Genomic DNA, 22,154 nt, shown 5'->3' on the forward strand with positions numbered 1-22,154 from the left:
TGTTGATTTTACCAATTTTACTATAGTCTGATAAAAATTCTTCCCAAAATGTAAAGGCATAATTTTTAAGGGTTTCTCTTGCTCCTAACTGAAGTTATCCATGTTCTTGATGAAATAAACTTATTTAATAAGTTTTGCTGAAACTGGATGAGAAATAACATCTTCACGATATATGACAATTTAACAAGTTTGAGAATGCATTTTATTTTATTTTTAAATTGAATCAGAGACTTGCTAGAGTATTGCTAAATTCAGTCATTAAGATGCATGGATCTTGCTTACATATTGATGATGCAAATCTATTTATCAAGTTGCTCAAAATTCTATCCAACAATACAGTCTCTATAAAGGTAACACATTCAGTCAGTCAGATGTAGGACACCTCATTACTAGGCATGAGACCTTCATAATACAACTTGCCCAACATAAAGACTGTATTTTTACACCTGTAAGTGTATGTGTTACACCTGTAAGTCACCTCATTACTAGGCATGAGACCTTCATAATATAACTCACCCAACATACTGATAATATAAAACTATTTACCAAGTTTAATCAAAATTGGATCATAATTCAAGTCTCTACAGTGGTTTAAAGCTCAGTCAGTCAGATGCATGATTACACTATTAACATGCACATGAAACTCAAATCTGAGATCTTAATGAGACATGCTTGTATTCCAAGTCTGATCAAAACTGGTCCACAAAATAAAATGGTTACAAGCTCAACCAATGAGATGCATGACCACTTCATTAATATGCATATATCTCACTCTTTAGGGGAGCCATCTAAGATCTTAATGATATAAGAATATATTCCAGATTTAATCAAAATCTTATCAGAAATATGACCTCTAGAGTAGTAGCAAGCAACTGTTGAGGGATGGACAATGGATGGATGGACTGAGAGTTTGACAAAGAATGTAATCTATTCATTTTCAAGAACCATCATGCCAAATATGATCACCTCTTTTATGCAGTATAGACAGACTTTAGTTTTCAAGAAGAGTTAAATAATGGATGGATAGATGTACAAACACATCCATGGATGTGACTGATCATGATCTCCTATAAAAAAATAATGCTGCCTATCACATTTCACTTCATTTCAATTCAATGAATATATTAAATGAAGCTCTGGATTAGTTTTAAGCATTCTATTTTTTTTATTACAATGCTTATCTTTCTTGTACTGGTCTTATATTGGTCACAGAAAACGTCTGTTCTTAATTCAAAGTAACAATGAAACTTTACCTTATCTTTGAGGTACTTGGCCATTTGTGAAAAATCTGGGAAGACTGGTTTGGTATCCAAATCCATGTTAGTCACACTAGTGGAAGCTTCTTTTGGCACAACAGAAAGAGCTTTAGATGCCTCAATATGTATGTCATCTTTTCTAAAATGAGATAATAATGTGATGTAATAGATACATTTAACAGAGTTGTCAATGTTATGCCATCTTGAAAGAAGAACACATATGAGTGATACTTCCCACATGACTTGTTACAAAGGTGTATGCATTTACAGTCAAAATCTTTCAGTGTGACTGTCCCACCACAACCCACCTCAGCTCAGCCACGAAACCTAGTGTAACATGCATTCCATCCCATTTACTTTGTAAAACTTATCTGCTCGAATAAGATGATCTCCAAATTTATACATTTAATATAGGATTAAATTAACATGGCTGTGCCATTATTAAAATGTAAATTTATTTTACTTATCACTCACAAAGTTAATGAGTTTATGTCAACTATGTGAGTGATTAGATCAAATGTACACTTCAAAAAATACCAAACCACAATCCTTACAATTCTAATTTTGGTTCTTTTTTGTCATCAGATCAGCAGAGTTTATCAGCACATTTAATCTTAGGCAGTACATAGGTTTTTTTCATTAGCCTTTTTGCATTGCCCCAGAATATATAGTCAAATTTTTGCTATCAAGAAATGTTGATCCACTTCTTTCACTGTTGATGTGGAACTTAGAGTATCAATCACCCCAGCTAGAATGACTTAGCCCATATCAAATCAATCACCCCAGCTAGAATGACTTATCCCATATCGAATCAATCACCCCAGCTAGAATGACTTAGCCCATATCGAATCAATCACCCCAGCTAGAATGACTTAGCCCATATCAAATCAATCACCCCAGCTAGAATGGCTTGGCCCATATCAAATCAATCACCCCAGCTAGAATGACTTAGCCCATATAGAATCAATCACCCCAGCTAGAATAACTTAGCCCATATAGAATCAATCACCCCAGCTAGAATGACTTAGCCCATATCGAATCAATCACCCCAGCTAGAATGACTTAGCCCATATAGAATCAATCACCCCTGCTAGAATGACTTAGCCCATATATAATCAATCATCCCAGCTAGAATGACTTAGCCCATATCGAATCAATCACCCCAGTTAGAATGACTTAGCCAATATAGAATCACAAAACAAGGTGATGAGTAACACAATAATTTTTTTTATGAAGCCAATATACATGTACTTTACAAGTTTAGCACTCATTGTGCTTGCTTTCTATGCATTATGATCGTTCAAAATGTAAATCATGTCCGGCTTTTGTTAGATCTGCTTCACTCAAGTCATAATACCATGACATCATATAACACAACATCCACGCAAAATGCAATAATTTATGAAGATCAGTTGCTCCTAAAGCCTACTATATGATCTGTTTGGCTGCAGAGGTAAGTGTTGTAATGCATAAGGGGCTATGCCATTACAATGTTTGAACTTCTAAGAGATTTAATCTAGGGTTACAAATTCATGGGAGGGCATTGTTCTTGCTATTATAATGGAGTTTATATAAACCTAACTTGGCCTTAAATACGCTGAAAACCAGTTAATAACCAAAAGTAGTCCTCAGAATTTACCAAAATCAAAATTCAAAGACTACAGTCAATTCATGACAACTAGAATAATATCACTTTTACTTAACTGATCAGTGGTCTTAATTGAGAACATTTACTGATCAGTAAATCTCCAATAAATAAGACTACTCAAGAGTCTTAAGCCATGTAGTTTTCATAAGAATCAGTTCAGAGCGCTTGTATGTACAGCATGACCCCAATATAGCATGCTCTGTTATAACATGAATTCATACATAACATGGTCATTGTGTTGCTCCCGAAATGTTATATATATGTATTTTTATCGTACACGGCAAAATAGTTTTTTCTTCTTAAAGATCTGGAAAACAACATGTAAAAAGTTTATTCCGGGATCACTTACTAGGGCTTTGCCAATGTTGCAAACTGCAATTTTTCTTTTCCTGGCAATTTTATTTTATTGGCGACATTGTTGGCTGTTTAAACTTGTATATACAACCACTGGTTTGGAGTGGAGAAATTCAGAGGCCCCAAGAAAGGAAGCTGCAAACTTGATATAAAATGCACTGAAATTTATCTATTGTTACATCTTAACAGTGCATGTTATATCATAATCTGCTTTTGTTAACATTGAGCATGAGTACTGTTTGTTGTGAAATATCCACTTTTTGTTGTTGTTGACACTTCTGGTAATGAAGATCAACCAGCATTATCTCGCAATCTATCTTTTGTCAGATTTTCAGCCACTCGCGAGTAATTAATATATTTACATAGACTGACATTTGTATGTGGATGGTACGTAAAATTCCTCTTCTTTTCACTCAGAATTAAATCCTTCAGATCACTCACATTTTCTGTACTAATCCTTGTCATCAGACCAGAACACCTGCGTCTCTATCGTCCATTGACTTTTTGTTAAATTTCTGACATATGCGTGGAAGGTAGCATCACTCTGCTACCACAAATGTAAAAAAAAAACCCACAAAAATCAAAACATCTTAATTGTTGGTCTATTCAATAGGCAGGGAGGAACAGTAATGGGAACAGAACAAATGATGGCCAAAACCTTTTTAAAAATGTACCCAGATAAAATAGTTTGCAGAAATTTCAAAGGAAACAGATTACCTTTGAAGCATTGGTTGTTATGAAAATGTACTAAGCAAATGGAAAAAAAATCAGTCTCAATCATGCAATACAACTATTTGATGTTGCAGCCACAATAAGAAACAGATATTTATTTGGTTCTCCAAAGCTGTCCGTTAGCAGTGACTTCAATAATGCAAGCAACCTTCATCAAGGAAAGCTGAATACAATCTTCAATAAAAACAAAGAACTTTTCTTCAAAAGAAGTCAGTACCAAACTTTCCAACGTGACTGGAACACATTTTCTTTGCTGTGAAAGTTTCCTTTTTGCCGGGAAAAAGTAAATATGCTCATCATTCATTACGTGATTGTGCTATGTTTTTCCACAAATTCAGACCTAAATGACCTATGACAAAATTACTGAATATTTTAAATCTCTGCGTGTGCACATTTTCGATGGAATTACTTGTATTGTGGATTCAAAAAGCATGTGATGACATTCGCAGGTGAGTAAATGGTGTTGATACTCTATTCATGCTATGCATTAGACATCAATATATAAACAGTATACACATATATGTACCAATCTGTGGTTCTCTAAATAAATTAAAATATTAAATATGCCTTCTTTGTTTTTACTACAGGTGTATTTCCTATTTAATATGCATCGATTTAAGATGGCAACTGTGCCAATGAAGCATGCATTTTACAGCCCACATTTATTACCTACCCCCCAATTAACCCAGTTTTTGAGGTATATTTCCTTCAGCTAACTGACCTGGTTGCTTACAACACGGTTTGGTCTATAACACGGTTGGGTTCTATGGCTCCCAACTACTATGTTATAGTGGGGTCACGCTCTATAAGTAAGTGCTTGTCTATCTGCCATTCTGCAGCTCTTAAGTCAGCTCAACATTCTCAGTCCCTGCATTATCGATATGGGCTCCATGATTATGGCATCAGACTCATGACCAAAAAGAATACAGATCTGACTCCAACCACTGGATCATCACAGATTGGAATCATGAATTGTCCTGGGCAAGGCACTTTACTCCACTAGCTACAGCACAATATAACCTTTAAAGTGCTGCTGTACCCAAAACCAAATCATATAAGATGTCTGCTCTGTTCTCATCAAAGTAAGCAGAACTTGATTACCACTGTTTTAACATATGGTATGCGACACAAAGTGTTATTTTCTGCTGGAAATATTTACAAAATATCATGAGAAAAAAAATGAATGATCTAATTTGCTACAAGTTTATTATTTTACATCTTAAGGGATGTAGTAATAGGAACTAGCAAAAATTTGTTTCATTAAAAATCTCTTGTCATATAGTATATCAGTGCCAATTTACAACAAGTCTTGTACATACTTATCCCCACAGGCCAAGAGCAGGACATATCTAGAAGGTATATGATCTGGTGGGAACACTTTCAAGGCATACTGCACTGCCATCATCCTTGCCTGGGGCTCAGGCTGTAAGAAAAGATAACTCTTTCTCAAGTAAAAGTGAAAAATGTACCACGTCTTTTATTGTGATATCATACAAAATGTATACAAATCAAACTCGTGTCCTGGAAGAAGCACTTGGATGGTAATCTAAAATTGATTTCTTGATTTTCAAGCTGTTAAGAAAAATGAACTGCCTGAGATACACCAATTTGATTAAATGTAAAATGTACTGAACACCTGATATTTATCAGAAAAGTTTACTTTGTTGTACTCTTTGCAATGGATAGTTCCTCACATTCTTTTCCACATTAAATTTTTTTTGATGCACAGCACAACTCTCTTTGTCATGCTACATGTCTGTGGCATGATGCCAGTGCTAGACATCAATTTAAACTGCCACACTACAGACATTGTATCAATATGACTGGAAAATTGTTAAAGCTACGTTAAAAATCTAAATCACACACACACTCTTTGTCATTATAATGCAATTCTGGATTTAACATGATACAACAATTGACTTCATGACCAAAATCATACTAATGTATATGGGTTGAAAGAAAACCATGTGAACCTTAATCATATATATCTATTTCCTTTTCAAAACACCATTTTTTAATCATATTTTGATAGTAAATGACATGCTGCAGTTCAGAATATTATGCTTTTTCTAATATATCTGTACCTATCACAGTTCTCTATATATCACTGTTTCATACATATCACAGTTCTCTATATATCACTGTTTCATACATATCACAGTCCTTGATATAACTACCACATTATAAGAAGGACAGCATTACCCCGGCTTTGACCTGTATCATACGGTGTGTCTTCTATCACTAGCCTAACAACGTATCAAAATAGTTACATGGAAAAAATATGCAAAGCAGCTGTTTTGTGACAGTCCATTTAGCCAATGGAAATAATACTTTTTGGTTGTCTTGGCTTATTGGCTCTGAGGCTTATATTTTTTCCTAGGATTTTGGATGCAAATTGTATTTTTGCAGTTCTGAGAGGCTCCAAATGAGTGCAAGAATTTTTCACTCAGCTGCATGTTTTTAATTGATTTATCATAATTTTCAAAAGTGTCTGAACTGGTCTGTTCTTCTCACCCTACTAATTCAAACCCTTTATGTCTAAATATGAGCAACAATATGTTATATAATTAAATGTAGATAGGGCTGAAAAATCTGACCAGCGTTTAAAGTAAGCCGTTATTTTCAAGTCATCAAGATTTCATAAAGCAGTAAACAAACACAAACTTTAATTAAAATATTGCTAAAGGTACCTTTTTCAATAATCTTTCCCAACTGCAATGCAATTATCTATAGTTTGGCAAAACTGATTATTTCAGATAATTATTTTATCTCCCTTCTAAAGGCTCATATGCAGTTCAAAAGTGTACACAACTACTTTTGAGACTCTTTCTGTGATTGCAAAATTTCTTCAATCCTATTTCAATTCAAGGCACAGTTTAAAATAAAAATGTAACAAAAAAACAGTCAGTTACATAGTATGCCTCTATACAGCTTTCTGAAGCCTCCAGCAGCCATTGTTAATATTATTTCATCATGCAGAAAATAAATACAGATTAAAGTCACTTTTGTGGAAGGGGTGCCTTTAACTGAGACACTCAGACTGTGTATTATAGTCTAAAAATGACAATGGGAAAGATACCTAACACAGATAGACAGGTATTTTCAAGAGATCCTGAATGCAAAAGGTTCTGATGATTTTAACTGCATATGTTATCTGATAACAAGACAAACTTCCAACCTGAAACCTGCTTAATTAATAAACAAAATCACAGACTGACCTACATCATATATCCCCTTTCAAGGCCGGCCTATATAATGTGTCACTTTTCAGGGCTGACCTACATAATGTATCACCTTTCAAGGCTGACCTATATAATGTATCCCCTTTCAAGGCTGGCCTACATAATGTATCACCTTTCAAGGCTAACCTATATAATGTATCCCCTTTCAAGGCTGACCAACATAAGTAACACCTTTCAAGGCTGACCTACATAATGTATCCCATTTCAAGGCTGACCTATATAATGTATCCCCTTTCAAGACTGACCTACATAATGTATCACCTTTCAGGGCTGACCTACATAATGTATCCCTTTTCAAGTCTGACCTAAATAATTTATCCTCTTTTAAGACTGACCTACAAAATGTATCCCCTTTCAAGGCTGACCTATATAATGTATCACCTTTCAAGGCTGACCTACATGTATCTCCTTTAAAGGCTGACCTATATAACATATCCCCTTTCAAGGTTGACCTACATAGCTCCTTTCAAGGATGACCTACATAATGTATCCCCTTTCAAGGCTGGCCTTTATAATGTATCCCCTTTCAAGGCTGACCTACATAATGTGTCCCCTTTCAAGGTTGACCTACATAATGTGTCCCCTTTCAAGGCTGACCTACATAATGTATCCCCTTTCAAGGCTGACCTATATAATGTATCCCCTTTCAATGCTGACCTACATAATGCATCTCCTTTAAATATGCTCTGGTATGACTGCCTTGTTAATTATGATTACCTTGTCAATGTTTTGCATGATAAGGGCTTCCATCAGCTTCAGATTGGTCTCACTGAGATCTCTGAGAGCTCCTGCCATTAGTGACAGAGATTCCTGAACTGCTAATCTTGTATCGGCATCCTCCTACAATAAAAAGAAACACTTTTCTTTCTGAAGTATACACTGTTGTATCAGAGAAAATGTAAGCTTGTCACCCACCACTATCTAACAGAAAAGCAGCGACTACGTAATCCTGCTTCTCTGTGTACTTTAAAATTTATCTATTTTACATCCATGGAAAAACAGTTTCTGACAAGATTTGACTTTGTAACAAATGCATGCCTTAACTCTGTCAAATGAAGTCAAAGTATATATTTAGTGCATCGAAGGATGTATATACATATAAAGTTTCATCACTGTCACTGAGCATGACCCAGAAACTGACCTAAATATAAAGAGTGTATATGGTCACTGAAGCCTGAGAAGTAGATCACAATGACTGACTTTTAGTATGATGGTACAATACAACTTAGACTGTATACATGACTCAACTTTACAGTAGGCAATAGCATTTGAAATAGTGCTTAAGCATGTCAAATCTGTCTAAAGTAGTTGTTCTACTGATTACTCCTAGCAAATCATACAGACCAAGATCTGCTGGCATATTATGCAACAGCAGATTTGCTCTGTGCAGCTGATTTGTGAGTATATACAGTATAAAATTGTCACTCAGGAGTATTAATTTAACCAAACACTACTATCTGGTCCCATGTCTTACTAAGTCTAGATGTGTTATATGGTACATATAAGGGTGGGTCAGGGAACCATTCTAAATAGATTTTAAAACAACTGTATTGCTTGTGGGAAGATTGTTTGTTAAGAACAATAAGATGTTTAGTTTCACATTCAATGAACTGAAGACCTTTTAACAGATCTCCCAAGGTAAGTAAATATTATTCAGCATTGTTTATGCCCATTTAACACAATTTTTGCATCCAGAAACAGAGGCAGCATTTGTTAAAGTCACGGTGCTAATTTTTAAAATTTCTAAAAATATACAACATGATGAAGATAGTCCCAACTCGAGTTATCAGAAATGGATGCACTGCAAAGGGTCACACTCACAACAATTTGCTACAAATGACACAAAGATGGGTGGTCAGGGACTATGATATGCAATATCCCATGTAAAGATATAAAGTAAATCGACAAGGGCCATAAATCTATCCAAAAAAAAGATGGAGTAGGTGAGACAAAACACATATAGTCAAACCAAGGTCTAAGAAACAAAATTCAATCAAAATATGTTGAATATTTCTTCAGTAATGGTGACTGCAAGCATCACTCAAAGACTGAATGTTAAGAAAAGAATCTGCTCAACAAAGGCCATAAATTTATCCAAAAATTGCATAGATGTCATGAAATCAATATAAGGTACATTCAGTCCATGTGATAATGTTCATACCAAATTACAGCAAAATATGTTTTATGGTGAACTACCTATGCAGGTTACAAGTATTAGCCCACGTTATCATATGAAGGTAAATGTCATGGACCATAACTCCATCCATATGAAGGTAAATGTCATGGACCATAACTCCATCCATATGAAGGTAAATGTCATGGACCATAACTCCATCCATATGAAGGTAAATGTCATGGACCATAACTCCATCCATATGAAGATAAATGTCATGGACCATAACTCCATCCATATGAAGGTAAATGTCATGGACCATAACTCCATCCATATGAAGGTAAATGTCATGGACCATAACTCCATCCATATGAAGGTAAATGTCATGGACCATAACTCCATCCATATGAAGGTAAATGTCATGGACCATAACTCCATCCATATGAAGATAAATGTCATGGACCATAACTCCATCCATATGAAGGTAAATGTCATGGACCATAACTCCATCCATATGAAGATAAATGTCATGGACCATAACTCCATCCATATGAAGGTAAATGTCATGGACCATAACTCCATCCATATGAAGGTAAATGTCATGGACCATAACTCCATCCAAAAAGTGACATGAGAAGGCAAAACCCACATTAGTCACGTCTGTATCTATGCAACAATGTGCACACTATCAAAAACAGGAAATAACTTCATCAAAATTGGACCCAAAAAGACAAAAACCTTTCAATGGCACAACTACATGTGACAGGCAATTCAACTACCAAATAGCATACAGTTCTGTGCAATAAGTGTGGATGGAAAGACAGAAGAGTAAAAAGAAGTAGTAATTACTACATGGTTGCAGCATTTCACTGTGGACCGTAATAAATATTATTCAGTGCTGATTAGGCACTACAGTTGATGCTTCACATGAAATGCATGCAGGCTGCAGTCAATACTTCTAATTCCTTAACTCATTCACATACAAACTGTCATGGGTAACATATGGAAAGTTTACCACCAAACACCAAATATGTGTAATATTCCAACTTCCAACTGCACTGACCAAAAGGGGTCTTCTGAGTAGGCTTGGATGTATATTGGTGAAGCAATCAAAGAATCTATGTGATCATAAACATAATTACTTAACCAATTTTAGTGATGCATAAAATGTAAGTCAGAGTGACCATCTATGGGTGTGTGAGTGGAACAGTAACAGATGTATCCAACTGTCAAGTTTCAAACAGAACCAAATAAATTACTAATAAAGATGCATGCAATCATCTTGTTTGATGATCACACTATGAAAACAGAGCACCAGAAACAAGTTTAAAACACAAAATTAAAGCAAAGTTAGTGAAGCATACACAATAGGTTACAGTGAGCTATGTTTTTGACAAGGGTAATGTACTCATGACTCTAGGTATAATAGTATATATATATATATATATATAGGGTGATGTACTCATCAAAATGCATCTCATCAAGTTTCATGACTCTAGGTATAACAGTGTATATACAGGGTGATGTACTCATCAAAATGCATCTCATCAAGTTTCATGACTCTAGGTATAACAGTATATATACAGGGTGATGTTGTTGGCATCCGTTAGTCTCGAGAGATGATGGAACTGTGCCCATGAGAGATGTCCCGGTTGGTGGTTGTGCAGCGTCTGCTGTGGCTAAGTAGTCCAATGCGGGAGTGGCAGTCCCTGCTGCACTTGCTGCACCTGAAGGTTGTGTCAGGTGTTGGTTGAAGCTGCTTCTTCTTCCTCTGTGATCGTCTTTCATCAGCTAGCAAGCGTTGCTTGTCCTCTCCGGCTTTCAGACCAGTGATCAGAGCATGTCGCCAGCCTGATCTGTCTAGAGCTAGCTCTTCCCAGGTGTTGACATCAATATCAAGGGCTTTCATGTCATGCTTACAGACATCCTTGAAGAGGAGATGTGGCCGTCCGATCAACCTTTTGCCAGAGGTGAGTTCCGAATAAAGAATGTCTTTGGGGATCCGTCCATCAACCATCTGACCTACATGGCCCAGCCATCTGATGCGGCATTGGCAGAGGAGTGTGATCATGCTGGGAATCTTGTCACGCTCGAACACCTCGTTGTTTGTTATTCGATCGCTCCAGGTGATCCCGAGTATGCGTCAGAGGCATCGCATGTGAAAGGTGCTCAGTCTTTTCTCTTGTGAGGCGTACAGAGTCCAGGTTTCACTGGCATACATGAGAGTGCTTAGCACACATGCACGGTACATGGTGATCTTAGTGTTCATGGTCAGCATGCAGTTGTTCCACACTCTCTGCGACAACCTGGAGAGAGTTGTTGATGCCTTTCCAATCCGCTTGTTGAGCTCAGCATCGAGCGAGAGATTGTTGGTGATGGTAGAGCCAAGATACATGAACTGACTCACCACCTCAAGTTCATAGTTGTTGATGATGATGCTTGGGGGGGTCCGCATCCTGAACCATCACGTTTGTTTTCTTTAGGCTTATGGTTAACCCAAACTCATCACATGCTTTAGCTAAGTGGGCCATCAGGCGCTGAAGCTCAGCTTCTGTGTGGGTGGCTAGAGCAGCATCGTCTGTGAAGAGCATGTCCCTGATGGTTACTTCACGCACTTTGCTCTTTGCCTTCAGTCGTGCCAGGTTGAACAGTCTGCCGTCTGATCGTGTGTTTAGGTAAATCCCTTCTGTGGACGTCCCAAAGGCGTGCTTGAGCAGGACTGCAAAGAAGATGCCGAAGAGCATGGGGACAAGGACACAGCCCTGTTTAACTCCACTGCGGATGTCAAAGGGGGCAGATGTTGAGCCATCGTACTGCACTGTGCCTTTCATGTCATCGTGGAATGACTGGATCATGCTTAGCAGCTTTGGAGGGCAACCAATTTTCGCCAGAATTGTGAAGAGTCCATCTCTGCTGACCAGATTGAATGCCTTGGTGAGGTCTGTAAAGGCCAGGAAGAGGGGTCTGTGTTGTTCTCTGCATTTTTTCTGCAGTTGCCTGACAAAGAAGATCATGTCAATTGTGGACCTCTCTGCGCGGAACCCGCACTGCGACTCTGGGTAAACTCTGTTAGCAAGCGTCTGCAGTCTGTTCAGGATGACACATGCGAAAACTTTGCCCACGATGCTGAGAAGTGATATGCCCCTGTAGTTGTTGCAGTCGCTTCTGTCGCCCTTGTTCTTGTACAGGGTTATGATGTTAGCATCTCTCATATCCTGAGACACTGCACCCTCGTCCCAGCACTGGCAGAGGAGCTCGTGCAGGTGTGTGAGCAGCACGCTACATCCACACCTGATGAGTTCTGCTGTGATGCCATCCTTCCCTGGGGCTTTACCTAGGGGCAGTTTCTCTAAGGCCTTCTTTAGTTCATCTACAGTAGGTTTCTCATCCAGTTAGGCCATGAGAGGGAGGTTTTCAATGGCGTTGAGGGCCTCATTGGTCACGTGGTTCTCTTTGGAGTACAGTTCAGAGAAGTATTCCACCCAATGCTCCATCTGCTTGCCCTTGTTGTGGATGGTATCCCCTGTGGCAGACTTCAGTCGTGCTGTCAGTGTCTTCGTGGGACCCATTGCTTTCTTTATGCCATCATACATGCCTCTGATGTTTCCAATATCTACTGCTGACTGGATACTCTGACAGAGCTGAAGCCAGTATTCATTTGCACACTGCCGTGCTAATCTCTGCACTTTGCTTCTGGTAGACCCGTATGCCTGTAGAGTCTTCTGACACGGGGATCGCTTGTATTGCAGGTGAGCACTGCGATGCTCTTTTATAGCTGGCATGAGTGTGGCAGAGTTAGCTTCAAACCAGTCATTGTTCTTTGATTGCTTCTTACCAAAGATCCATGTGGCTGTGCTGTATACAGTCTCTCTGATGTAATCCCATCTTTCTTTGGCACTGCCGTTGGGGGGTTCTGAGTCAAACGTCTTGGAAAGAGTATATGTGAATTCCTCAGCCTTGTCTGGATATGATGTCTTGCTCACATCAATGCGTGGTTGACCCTCTTGCCTAGAGTGGTGGATCTTCTTTGGCTGAAGCTTCATTTTGCAGCACACCAGCGAGTGGTCAGTGTCACAGTCAGCACTGTGGAAGGTATGGGTAAGAAACACACCCTTCATGGCTGACTGTCCTGTAATGATCAAGTCCAGCTGGTGCCAGTGTTTAGACTGGGGATGCCTCCAAGACACTTTGTGCTGTGGCTTTGTCTGAAAAAATGAATTGGTGATGCTGAGTTTGTGGTACGAGCACATCTCAAGAAGGCGCTGCCCATTCTCATTCATCTTCCCAATGCCAAACTTGCCAAGACAGGAGGGCCAAGAGTCATGATTGGTACCCACCCTAGCATTGAAGTCGCCCAGCAAAATCAAGTTCTCTTCCTTGGGAATTTTGTTGATGAGCGAGTTTAACTCATCATAAAACTCATCCTTGGTATCTGTGGCGGATCTTAGTGTGGGAGCGTAAACACTGATCAGGTTGACAGGCCCATTTGTGGTGTGGAGGAGGAGGGATAGCAGTCTTTCATTTCCTTGTTGGCAGGGTTCTATCATTCCCAGCAGAGTGTTCCTGACAGCAAATCCAACACCAAACTCTCTGGCTTCATCTGTACTCTTTCCTTGCCAGAAGAATGTGTAGTTCTTTTCTCTGAGGGACCCAGAATCTGGTAGTCGTGTCTCCTGTAGTGAGGCGATGTCGACCTGGAGCCTTGCAAGTTCGTCGTTGATGACTTTAGTCTTACGAACATCACTGATTGTCTGGAGATCGTCTGAAAGCCCAGTCAGCATGGTCCGGACATTCCAGGTACCTAGCTTGAGGATTGAAGTCTTCTTTTTTATTTTTATTTTGTTATTTCTTGGTGCAGTAGTTGCAATCCGCTTGTCAGGTACTCGCGTACCTTAAGCCTTACGCACCCAGCAAGGCAGGCGAACTGTGGCGGGAGGGCACTTTATTGGTTGGGGGCTGCCCAGTTTGAGGCAGGCGGTAGCTGTCCAGTGAAACATGTTGGTCTCTCCCACCGTCAGAAGTAACCCCTGGCGTCTGGCTCTATGCCAATCAAGCGGTGACTTATAACCGGTAAACTGCTGCTTCCCGTGTTGTGTCGACACTATGGAGCGAAGCTAGAGTGTCCTCTCCAAGGCGCAAGCCTGGGCAGGGTGATATGGAGAATCAACTGCTGCCCATGCAGCTGATCCCCCCTCTCCACACAGCTGACGGATCCAAGGGAAAGGACAAGCCGATACGTCATGGCACCAGCTGCATCGCAGGAGTTGCTGAGATGACACTGAAATCAACGCCAAGTCGCCTTAGGGACTCCGACTCCGGATTTTCTGTTGGGGTTTACTCCCTTAGCCTTTCCCCTGAGAGGGTATAGTCGCAAGGCAGCGAAGGTTTGAAATCGGAGTTTACCTTCTCCTAGATGGGCGACCACCCAAGGTTAATGAGCCCCATCTGCCTGAAGCATCTGGTTTTGAGGCGCCAGAAGCTCACCTGTCATCCCTTCTCCAGTCAGTTTAAACAGGTTCCGCCACTCGTGAAGGCCTGGAGCTGGATTTGGTTGTCAGAGGCTCTATCACATGCAAGCCATTGGGAAATTTCCAAGGGAAGTGAGTGCTTATCTCCCACAACCGCCCCTGGCGATGACAACCCTTGAAACCCACTTATAACAGTATAACAGTATATATACAGGGTAATGTACTCATCAAAATGCATCTCATCACAAAGTTTCATGAATATACAAGGTGATGTACTCATCAAAATGCATCTCATCACCAAGTTTCATGACTCTAGGTATAACAGTATATATACAGGGTGATGTACTCATCAAAATGCATCTCATCAAGTTTCATGACTCTAGGTATAACAGTATATATACAGGGTGATGTACTCATCAAAATGCATCTCATCAAGTTTCATGACTCTAGGTATAACAATATATATACAGGGTGATGTACTCATCAAAATGCATCTCATCAAGTTTCATGACTCTAGGTATAACAGTATATATACAGGGTGATGTACTCATCAAAATGCATCTCATCAAGTTTCATGACTCTAGGTATAACAGTATATATACTGGGTGATGTACTCATCAAAATGCATCTCATCAAGTTTCATGACTCTAGGTATAACAGTATATATACTGGGTGATGTACTCATCAAAATGCATCTCATCAAGTTTCATGACTCTAGGTATAACAGTATATATAATGGGTGATGTACTCATCAAAATGCATCTCATCACCAAGTTTCATGACTCTAGGTATAACAGTATATATACAGGGTGAAGGGTCCTGAGACAGATACTAAATCTTATGCTTATGTCTTAACACCATTTTCAGCACATGATAGGCTACACATGGCAGCCATTATATCTAGTGGAGGAAGAACCTGGTAGAACCCTGGGATGAACTACTGACCCATGGGAAGATAGGTGAGATGTCAGTGACCAGTCAACCACCCATGGCCCCTAAAAATCTTTAAGCTAGGCCAGAAAAATGTGAAATGTTGGTCACACAAACATTCTTTTGTTGTATGGGTGCAGTACTAACAGAGAATTTACCATGAGCAAAAGCTTGAGAAACAAGAGTCCCTCAAAGAGTCTGATGCTCTAATGGGTGAAAAGAATTTCTATGAATTCAAGATAAGACCATTTCTTCCTTTTAACCATTGAGTTTTGAAACCATCTCTGATAGTTTTCAATGATAAGAACATTTCAAATTAGCTGCTGTGGTTTCATATACTGGAGACCATCTTGGCACCATTTTCAATTTACAAAAAAGCACACATCATCGGAAGCGTTTTGATTAAAACTATATGTCATAATGATAATCCATTCTGGCTAAGAAGTGACAACAAGATTTCTGGAGTATGACTGATGCCAATTTAATTTAGGACTCAAATGGACATCATAAAAAGTCTACTCGTGAAAACCACATGGTAATATAGCCATCCAGTTAGGAGGAGTAGATATAATGGTTTTTTCACGATACGACTATCTATTCACAACTAGCAATAAATAGAATTTCAAGATGGCTGCTGTGGTGGTCACATTATACATCAGATCAGCACCAATCTCATTTAACACCAACTAGACATTATAAGAAGTCTTTTAGTGAAGACCTGATGTTGATATGACCATCAATTCAACAGAAGTAGCAATAACTACACTCTAAAGACAGCCAATGTGTGGTAGTCATATTGTAGATAAATCAGCATCAATTTAATTTAAATCCAACTGGAAATCATATGAAGTCTTCTGGTGACATGCCAGTATGACTACTTTTGGGTAGTAAAATTTTTAATATGTGAGATTGGCACCATTTTTGATGAGGACCAGCTAGACTCATAAAAAATGAAATCCAATGTTGACATGACCATCAATGTAGGGGTAGCAATAAAAAGTATTTCAGTGAAATCCAATGTTGACATGACCATCCATGTAGGGGTAGCAATAAAAAGTATTTCAGTGAAATCCAATGTTGACATGACCATCCGTGTAGGGGTAGCAATAAAAAGTCTTTCAGTGAAATCCAATGTTGACATGACCATCCATGTAGGGGTAGCAATAAAAAGATTTTCAAGATGCCATTTAGAACCAACTAGATAACATCAAAGGTCTTCTAGTGAAAATCCCATGATGATATGACCATTCATGTGATAAATGTAGTGATAACAAGATTTTCAATATGGCTGCAATAGTGGAAATAGTGGATGTCTGAATATTCATTATGACAATGTAGACCACTGGTGGTCTCCAAGCTCCATTCTGGCAGTCTGTAGAAAGGTTGCGGAACAAGAGAACCTGAATTTCGCACACAAAAATAGGCTCATCCATCACATTCGAAAGAAATGACTGCTGATATGAAAAAATATGAGTTGTGTGCTTTTCATTGCAGAACAAAAAATGTTAATGCTATTATTTCAATTTTTTTCTATGCAGGACTTTAATGCAATGTGCTTTAAAATAATTAGCTAATGGTAATATCAACATTAGGAAAGATCAGTATGTGGTCCACCAAGACCATCAGCAATCATTAAGTGGTCTGCTCAGACCCTCAACAATGTTCAAATGATTCATGAAAAAAACCTTTAAGAACCACTTAACCAGACCATGAAATGAATGAGTGTGTCAAGTTTCAAGGCAATCCTCCAAGTAGTTCAGGAGGAATAGTAATAACAAACTTATGCTAATGGACAGATGGATGATGGACAACATATCATCCCATAAGCTCTTCTGTCTATGAGCAGCAGAGCTAATAAAACTTAAAAACTAAATTTAACCATTTAGTTAAACATAACATATAGTTCACAGTGACCTACTTTTGTGATGATGGTTTAGTACTCATCAAGATGTGTCTTCTTACCAAATATCATGAATCCAAGTACAGATAATATACAGTATGCAATAACCTTTTCGGTCTTAAACTGAACCATAACCTAAGCCAGCAGAATGTAAAATGTGAGTCACAGTAACCTTTCTTTGTGGCAAGATTGTGGTACCAAAAGAGAAACATATAATCATCTAGTTTAATGATTCTGGCATATCCAGTGCTTGAGAAATAAAGTTAAAACACAAGACTTCACCTAAGTTGGTGAAGCCTGAAACATAGATCACAGAGATCTACATTTTTCAATGAGGGTATAGTAATAAAATGCATTCCATCACCAAATTTCATGACTCCAGGTATAAGAGTGTACAAAAAGGAAAAAGCTATGTGTAAACAATTAACCAAGAGTGTACCATCAGCAAATATGTATGTATAAGGTAAGCTTCCTCAGCACACTACTCATGGGTTAGGTAATATTAAACCGACTCTAAACTGTTACCTAGGACCTAAGAAAAATTAATGGCTGACATTCAATTAGGGTGTGTATATATATATATATATATATATATATATATATATATATATATATATATATATATATATATATATATATATATATATGGTTTTATCCAAGTAGATGCTGATGCTGGTAATGAGATAGAGGTGAGAAAACTTGAATTTGTGTGGGTAAAATATATATGCAGAAGAAAAAACATTTAAGCCCATATTTTTAAAAAAAATGTAACAAATTATTATAATGGTGTCAAAATTCAATCTGGTCATCTAAAGATAAATGTGAAGAAGTATACCATATTTAATTAGTCTATGTCTAATGGATTTTGCTACATTGTGCTAACAAGATTTCTTTCAAACAGATGTTAAAAATTTTTCAATATGTGGGGGTGGGGGGGTAAATTTGAAAAAAATTGCTGTAATGTCACATAAAATTGAATCAGGTTATCTAAGAACGAATAGAAATATGCATATTAATTTTATCTGTCTACCTAGAGTGGCTTGTGGCCAAACATGTTAAGAAATGTTTAAGACTAAAATGATAAAGTGTACACAAAATATAAAAAGGAATTAAATAAATCAAAATTTCAGGAATTTCTTATTTCTGCAAATATGAAGACTTGTTTTTATACAATTAAAACATGAAAAACGCATATTTCATCCTGTGACTATTTCAATTTGTGAGCCACTCCGGGATGAACACCCTTGGCCTGGATAGTACAGTGATAGCACCTCAATTCACACCTGTGCATCCCTGAGTATGATCCTTGTTTCTGACACAAACAAATCTAAAGTGGCTGCCATTTCAAAGATAACTTCCTCTAAGCTTTCCAGTTTCCAGTTTCCTTCACTTCAAAAGCAAACACTGTGCCAACATGTGAAGGGTTAATGAGTGCTACATATAAACTTGAGAATATGTTGTACACAAAACATTAAATAAAAACAGCTTAAACAGTTTTTTTTTCTTAAAATGAAAACTTTTCAAGGATTTGCCAATGCTGAGTGGCAAAATGTGACTAGCTTCTTTTCAAGGTCAACTTATTTTGATGCACATTTGATGACATCTGTATCAACTCACCTACAAAACACATATGGTTATTATTACTTGTTCTAAATAATCCGTTATTTTGATACTTTCTACATGAACAGCTCACGATATTACATTTAAAAACAACTGTAACAAAAACAAAACGTGTAGATCTGTAATTCTAAAATGTGACAGAGTTGACATTTAAAATTTAATATATACATTGGCATATATATATATATATATATATATATATATATATATATATATATATATATATATATATATATATATATATATATATATATATATATATATATATATTTATATATAAAAACATTAAATCCTTTAGAGTATTGGTGATACTATTAGAATTGTGTTGCCATTCACAGTAAATCAAATTATATTACCTAAAATATTACCTACCTCACACATGGCATCAAAAAATGTTTGTACAAGGGCCATATCCTTCCCAACAAGCTGAGGAGCTCGCTGGATGATTTTTCCAGCAGCAACATAGGCTAGGCTTCTCAACTTGGAATCCTGCATTAAAGTGATACAAATGCATATAAAAAGTGCTTTTGCTGTTATGTCAAACTTTGAATCTCAGAATGTAGGGGGCCAAAACATTTTATTGAAAGTTTTTGTTTGTTTGAAGTTTTCACAGTCACAGGAAAAAGAACCTCTAAATGCTGGAACTGAAAAAGTTATTTCAGCGAAGTTGAATACTTGAGCTCAAATTATTGCAATTTTCTGCATCTGTTAACCATGACTAAAACCATGCACCACTCGCTGAAAATATTAATTCTGAGATTTCTTAACAGAAACCATATTCTGTCTAGATGTAGAACCTAATGAATGCTTATTCAGAAATAAAACGAAAATAAACTAATAAATTGTGATGCTTATTTAACCACACAAAATGGTAGCTTTGTCATAACTGTATCACAATGCCAACCAAATGAGAAATTTCAAAGGATATGTTGCACTCCAAACATTGAACTAGCCTCACACTCTTACAAATATATGTCAATGTATGTGCATACACATACTATCACACAAATAAGTTTCACTTTCAGACCAACATATGTAAATGTCCATATATATATATACAATCATACAAACTCTCATATTAACATATGCAAATGCATGTATATACACATACTTAAACACAAATCACTCTCACTTCATACCAACATTTGCAAATGTACAGGGCTCAAAAAATCTGATAGCTCAACGTACAGGGCCATTATAATCAGACCCACCCTGTATTCTAAGTGAGGAGCCTGTCTAGCTTGTTGAAAAAATCTAACTTGCCTGAGAAAACTTTGATTGAGCTAATTAAATGCATACATTAATTTTCAAGATGTTGACCTGCCATAACACTGTGATTTTTACTCCCGAAACCCTGACACAGTCATGTTTTGAAAAATATGATTATCAGTAATTCAAAAATAGAACAAAAAATTCACTTCAATGGGTGAGCCCATTATATTTAATTTGCATAGGTAAAAAAGATCATGGAATGGAACAACCCAATATAAGTAAATCAAATAGATGCTAGATGTGTGTAGGTGAATATAAATTATTACATATCATTGCTCCAAATGAGAATGCTTAAAGGTCACCTGCCACCTATATTGTACAAACGTGTGATATTATTATAGTTACAAACAAACGTATGCACACCATAAAAATGTTTAATAAGACTTAAAACTCCGCTTCATAAAATGGAAAAATTATTCGGCAATCTCCGTTAACATTTGGTAGTTTCCGTGTGCCAAAACCGGATATGACGTACATTTATCCCTTCTATTCAACCTTGCCATTCATGTGCTTAATTTCCCCACAGAAAGGTCTATGTGATATAGCATACGATCATGCTTTTGTACAGCAAATATGAGCACTGTGTTGCATACAGATTTTACCAAGAGTGATGTTGGGGAAAAGCGTTCTTTCTTTTTCCGAAAAACCATGTTTACCAGAAAAAAGTGTATTTAATCTGTGGGATCGAAATGGGGAGGGATTGGAAAGTTATATCATTTATGCCGGATTATAGTGAATTTGGCCCAAAGACAATTTGGCCCAACTCGAAATACAATTTGGTCAAACTTAACAATAGTTTGTATGTTCTTTTCTTCAGCAAAGAAGTAGATGCTATGTAAGATAGGTTTTCGGGGAAAAAAACTAAATTTAAATAAACTATTTTGATATTCTTTGAAAGAAAATAATCATACTTCGTAATGTACATATTTATGAGAGAAAACACAAACTGACATATCTTGCTTGTTCTAATTAAAATATTTATATACATTTTTATGCTAACAAATATATGCATCTAGACAACGACATTCTCAATTTAAGTCTTCCAGTCAAATTATCAATAATCATTTATAAAATCAAAATACGTAACAGATAATATTCTACATAGTATGTATACATTTTGCTAAGGGTAGTGTACATGAGATATTATGACAAATATACTTAATTTTAGGCTTCACATTGTAACACAGCTGCATACAATACATACTAGATTACACATGAGACAGAGATAGAGAGAGAATAATGTTGAGCATTTTGTCAGTATTCAGTTGCTGCAATATGAAGCTCTTACCAGTTAATTTTATTGTTTGTTTATATTTTTCAAGTTGTCTTATTGTTTGCGCGCATAAATTGAAAGCTTGTCATTACTGGTCAATATCGTCAATCATATTTGCTCCATTATTCTGTATAAATTAGAAAGGAAATCATTTTGTGTTTAATTTGTGCCCACCCCCACACACAAACACACTCACGGTACAAAATAAATTGATCAACATACACTTGTTTGAAAATAAAATGAAAGAAAGTAACCTTACATTGTTATCATGTATTCCTTCTTTTTTCATCCTGCGAAAATTATTAAAAAAATATATATATCCACAAACTCCGTATATGTAGCGGAT

At 37.1% G+C, this 22,154-nt stretch overlaps 1 protein-coding gene across 1 annotated transcript in view; it reads right to left on the bottom strand.

The window, feature by feature from the left end:
* Window positions 1-22,154, bottom strand: part of LOC149806371 (proteasome adapter and scaffold protein ECM29-like) — a 177,637-nt gene that overhangs the window by 108,239 nt on the left and 47,244 nt on the right. The window contains exons 12-15 of the mRNA XM_089952249.1: window positions 19,636-19,752; window positions 7,950-8,072; window positions 5,310-5,413; window positions 1,254-1,395 (exon numbers count right to left, since the gene is read on the bottom strand). Coding sequence (XP_089808375.1) covers window positions 1,254-1,395; window positions 5,310-5,413; window positions 7,950-8,072; window positions 19,636-19,752 — 486 coding nt within the window. The remainder of the gene's footprint in view (window positions 1-1,253; window positions 1,396-5,309; window positions 5,414-7,949; window positions 8,073-19,635; window positions 19,753-22,154) is intronic.

This window comes from Sinohyriopsis cumingii, chromosome 1 (assembly GCF_028554795.1).
Source record: "Sinohyriopsis cumingii isolate HCF-2022 chromosome 1, ASM2855479v2, whole genome shotgun sequence".
NCBI lineage: Eukaryota > Metazoa > Mollusca > Bivalvia > Unionida > Unionidae > Sinohyriopsis > Sinohyriopsis cumingii.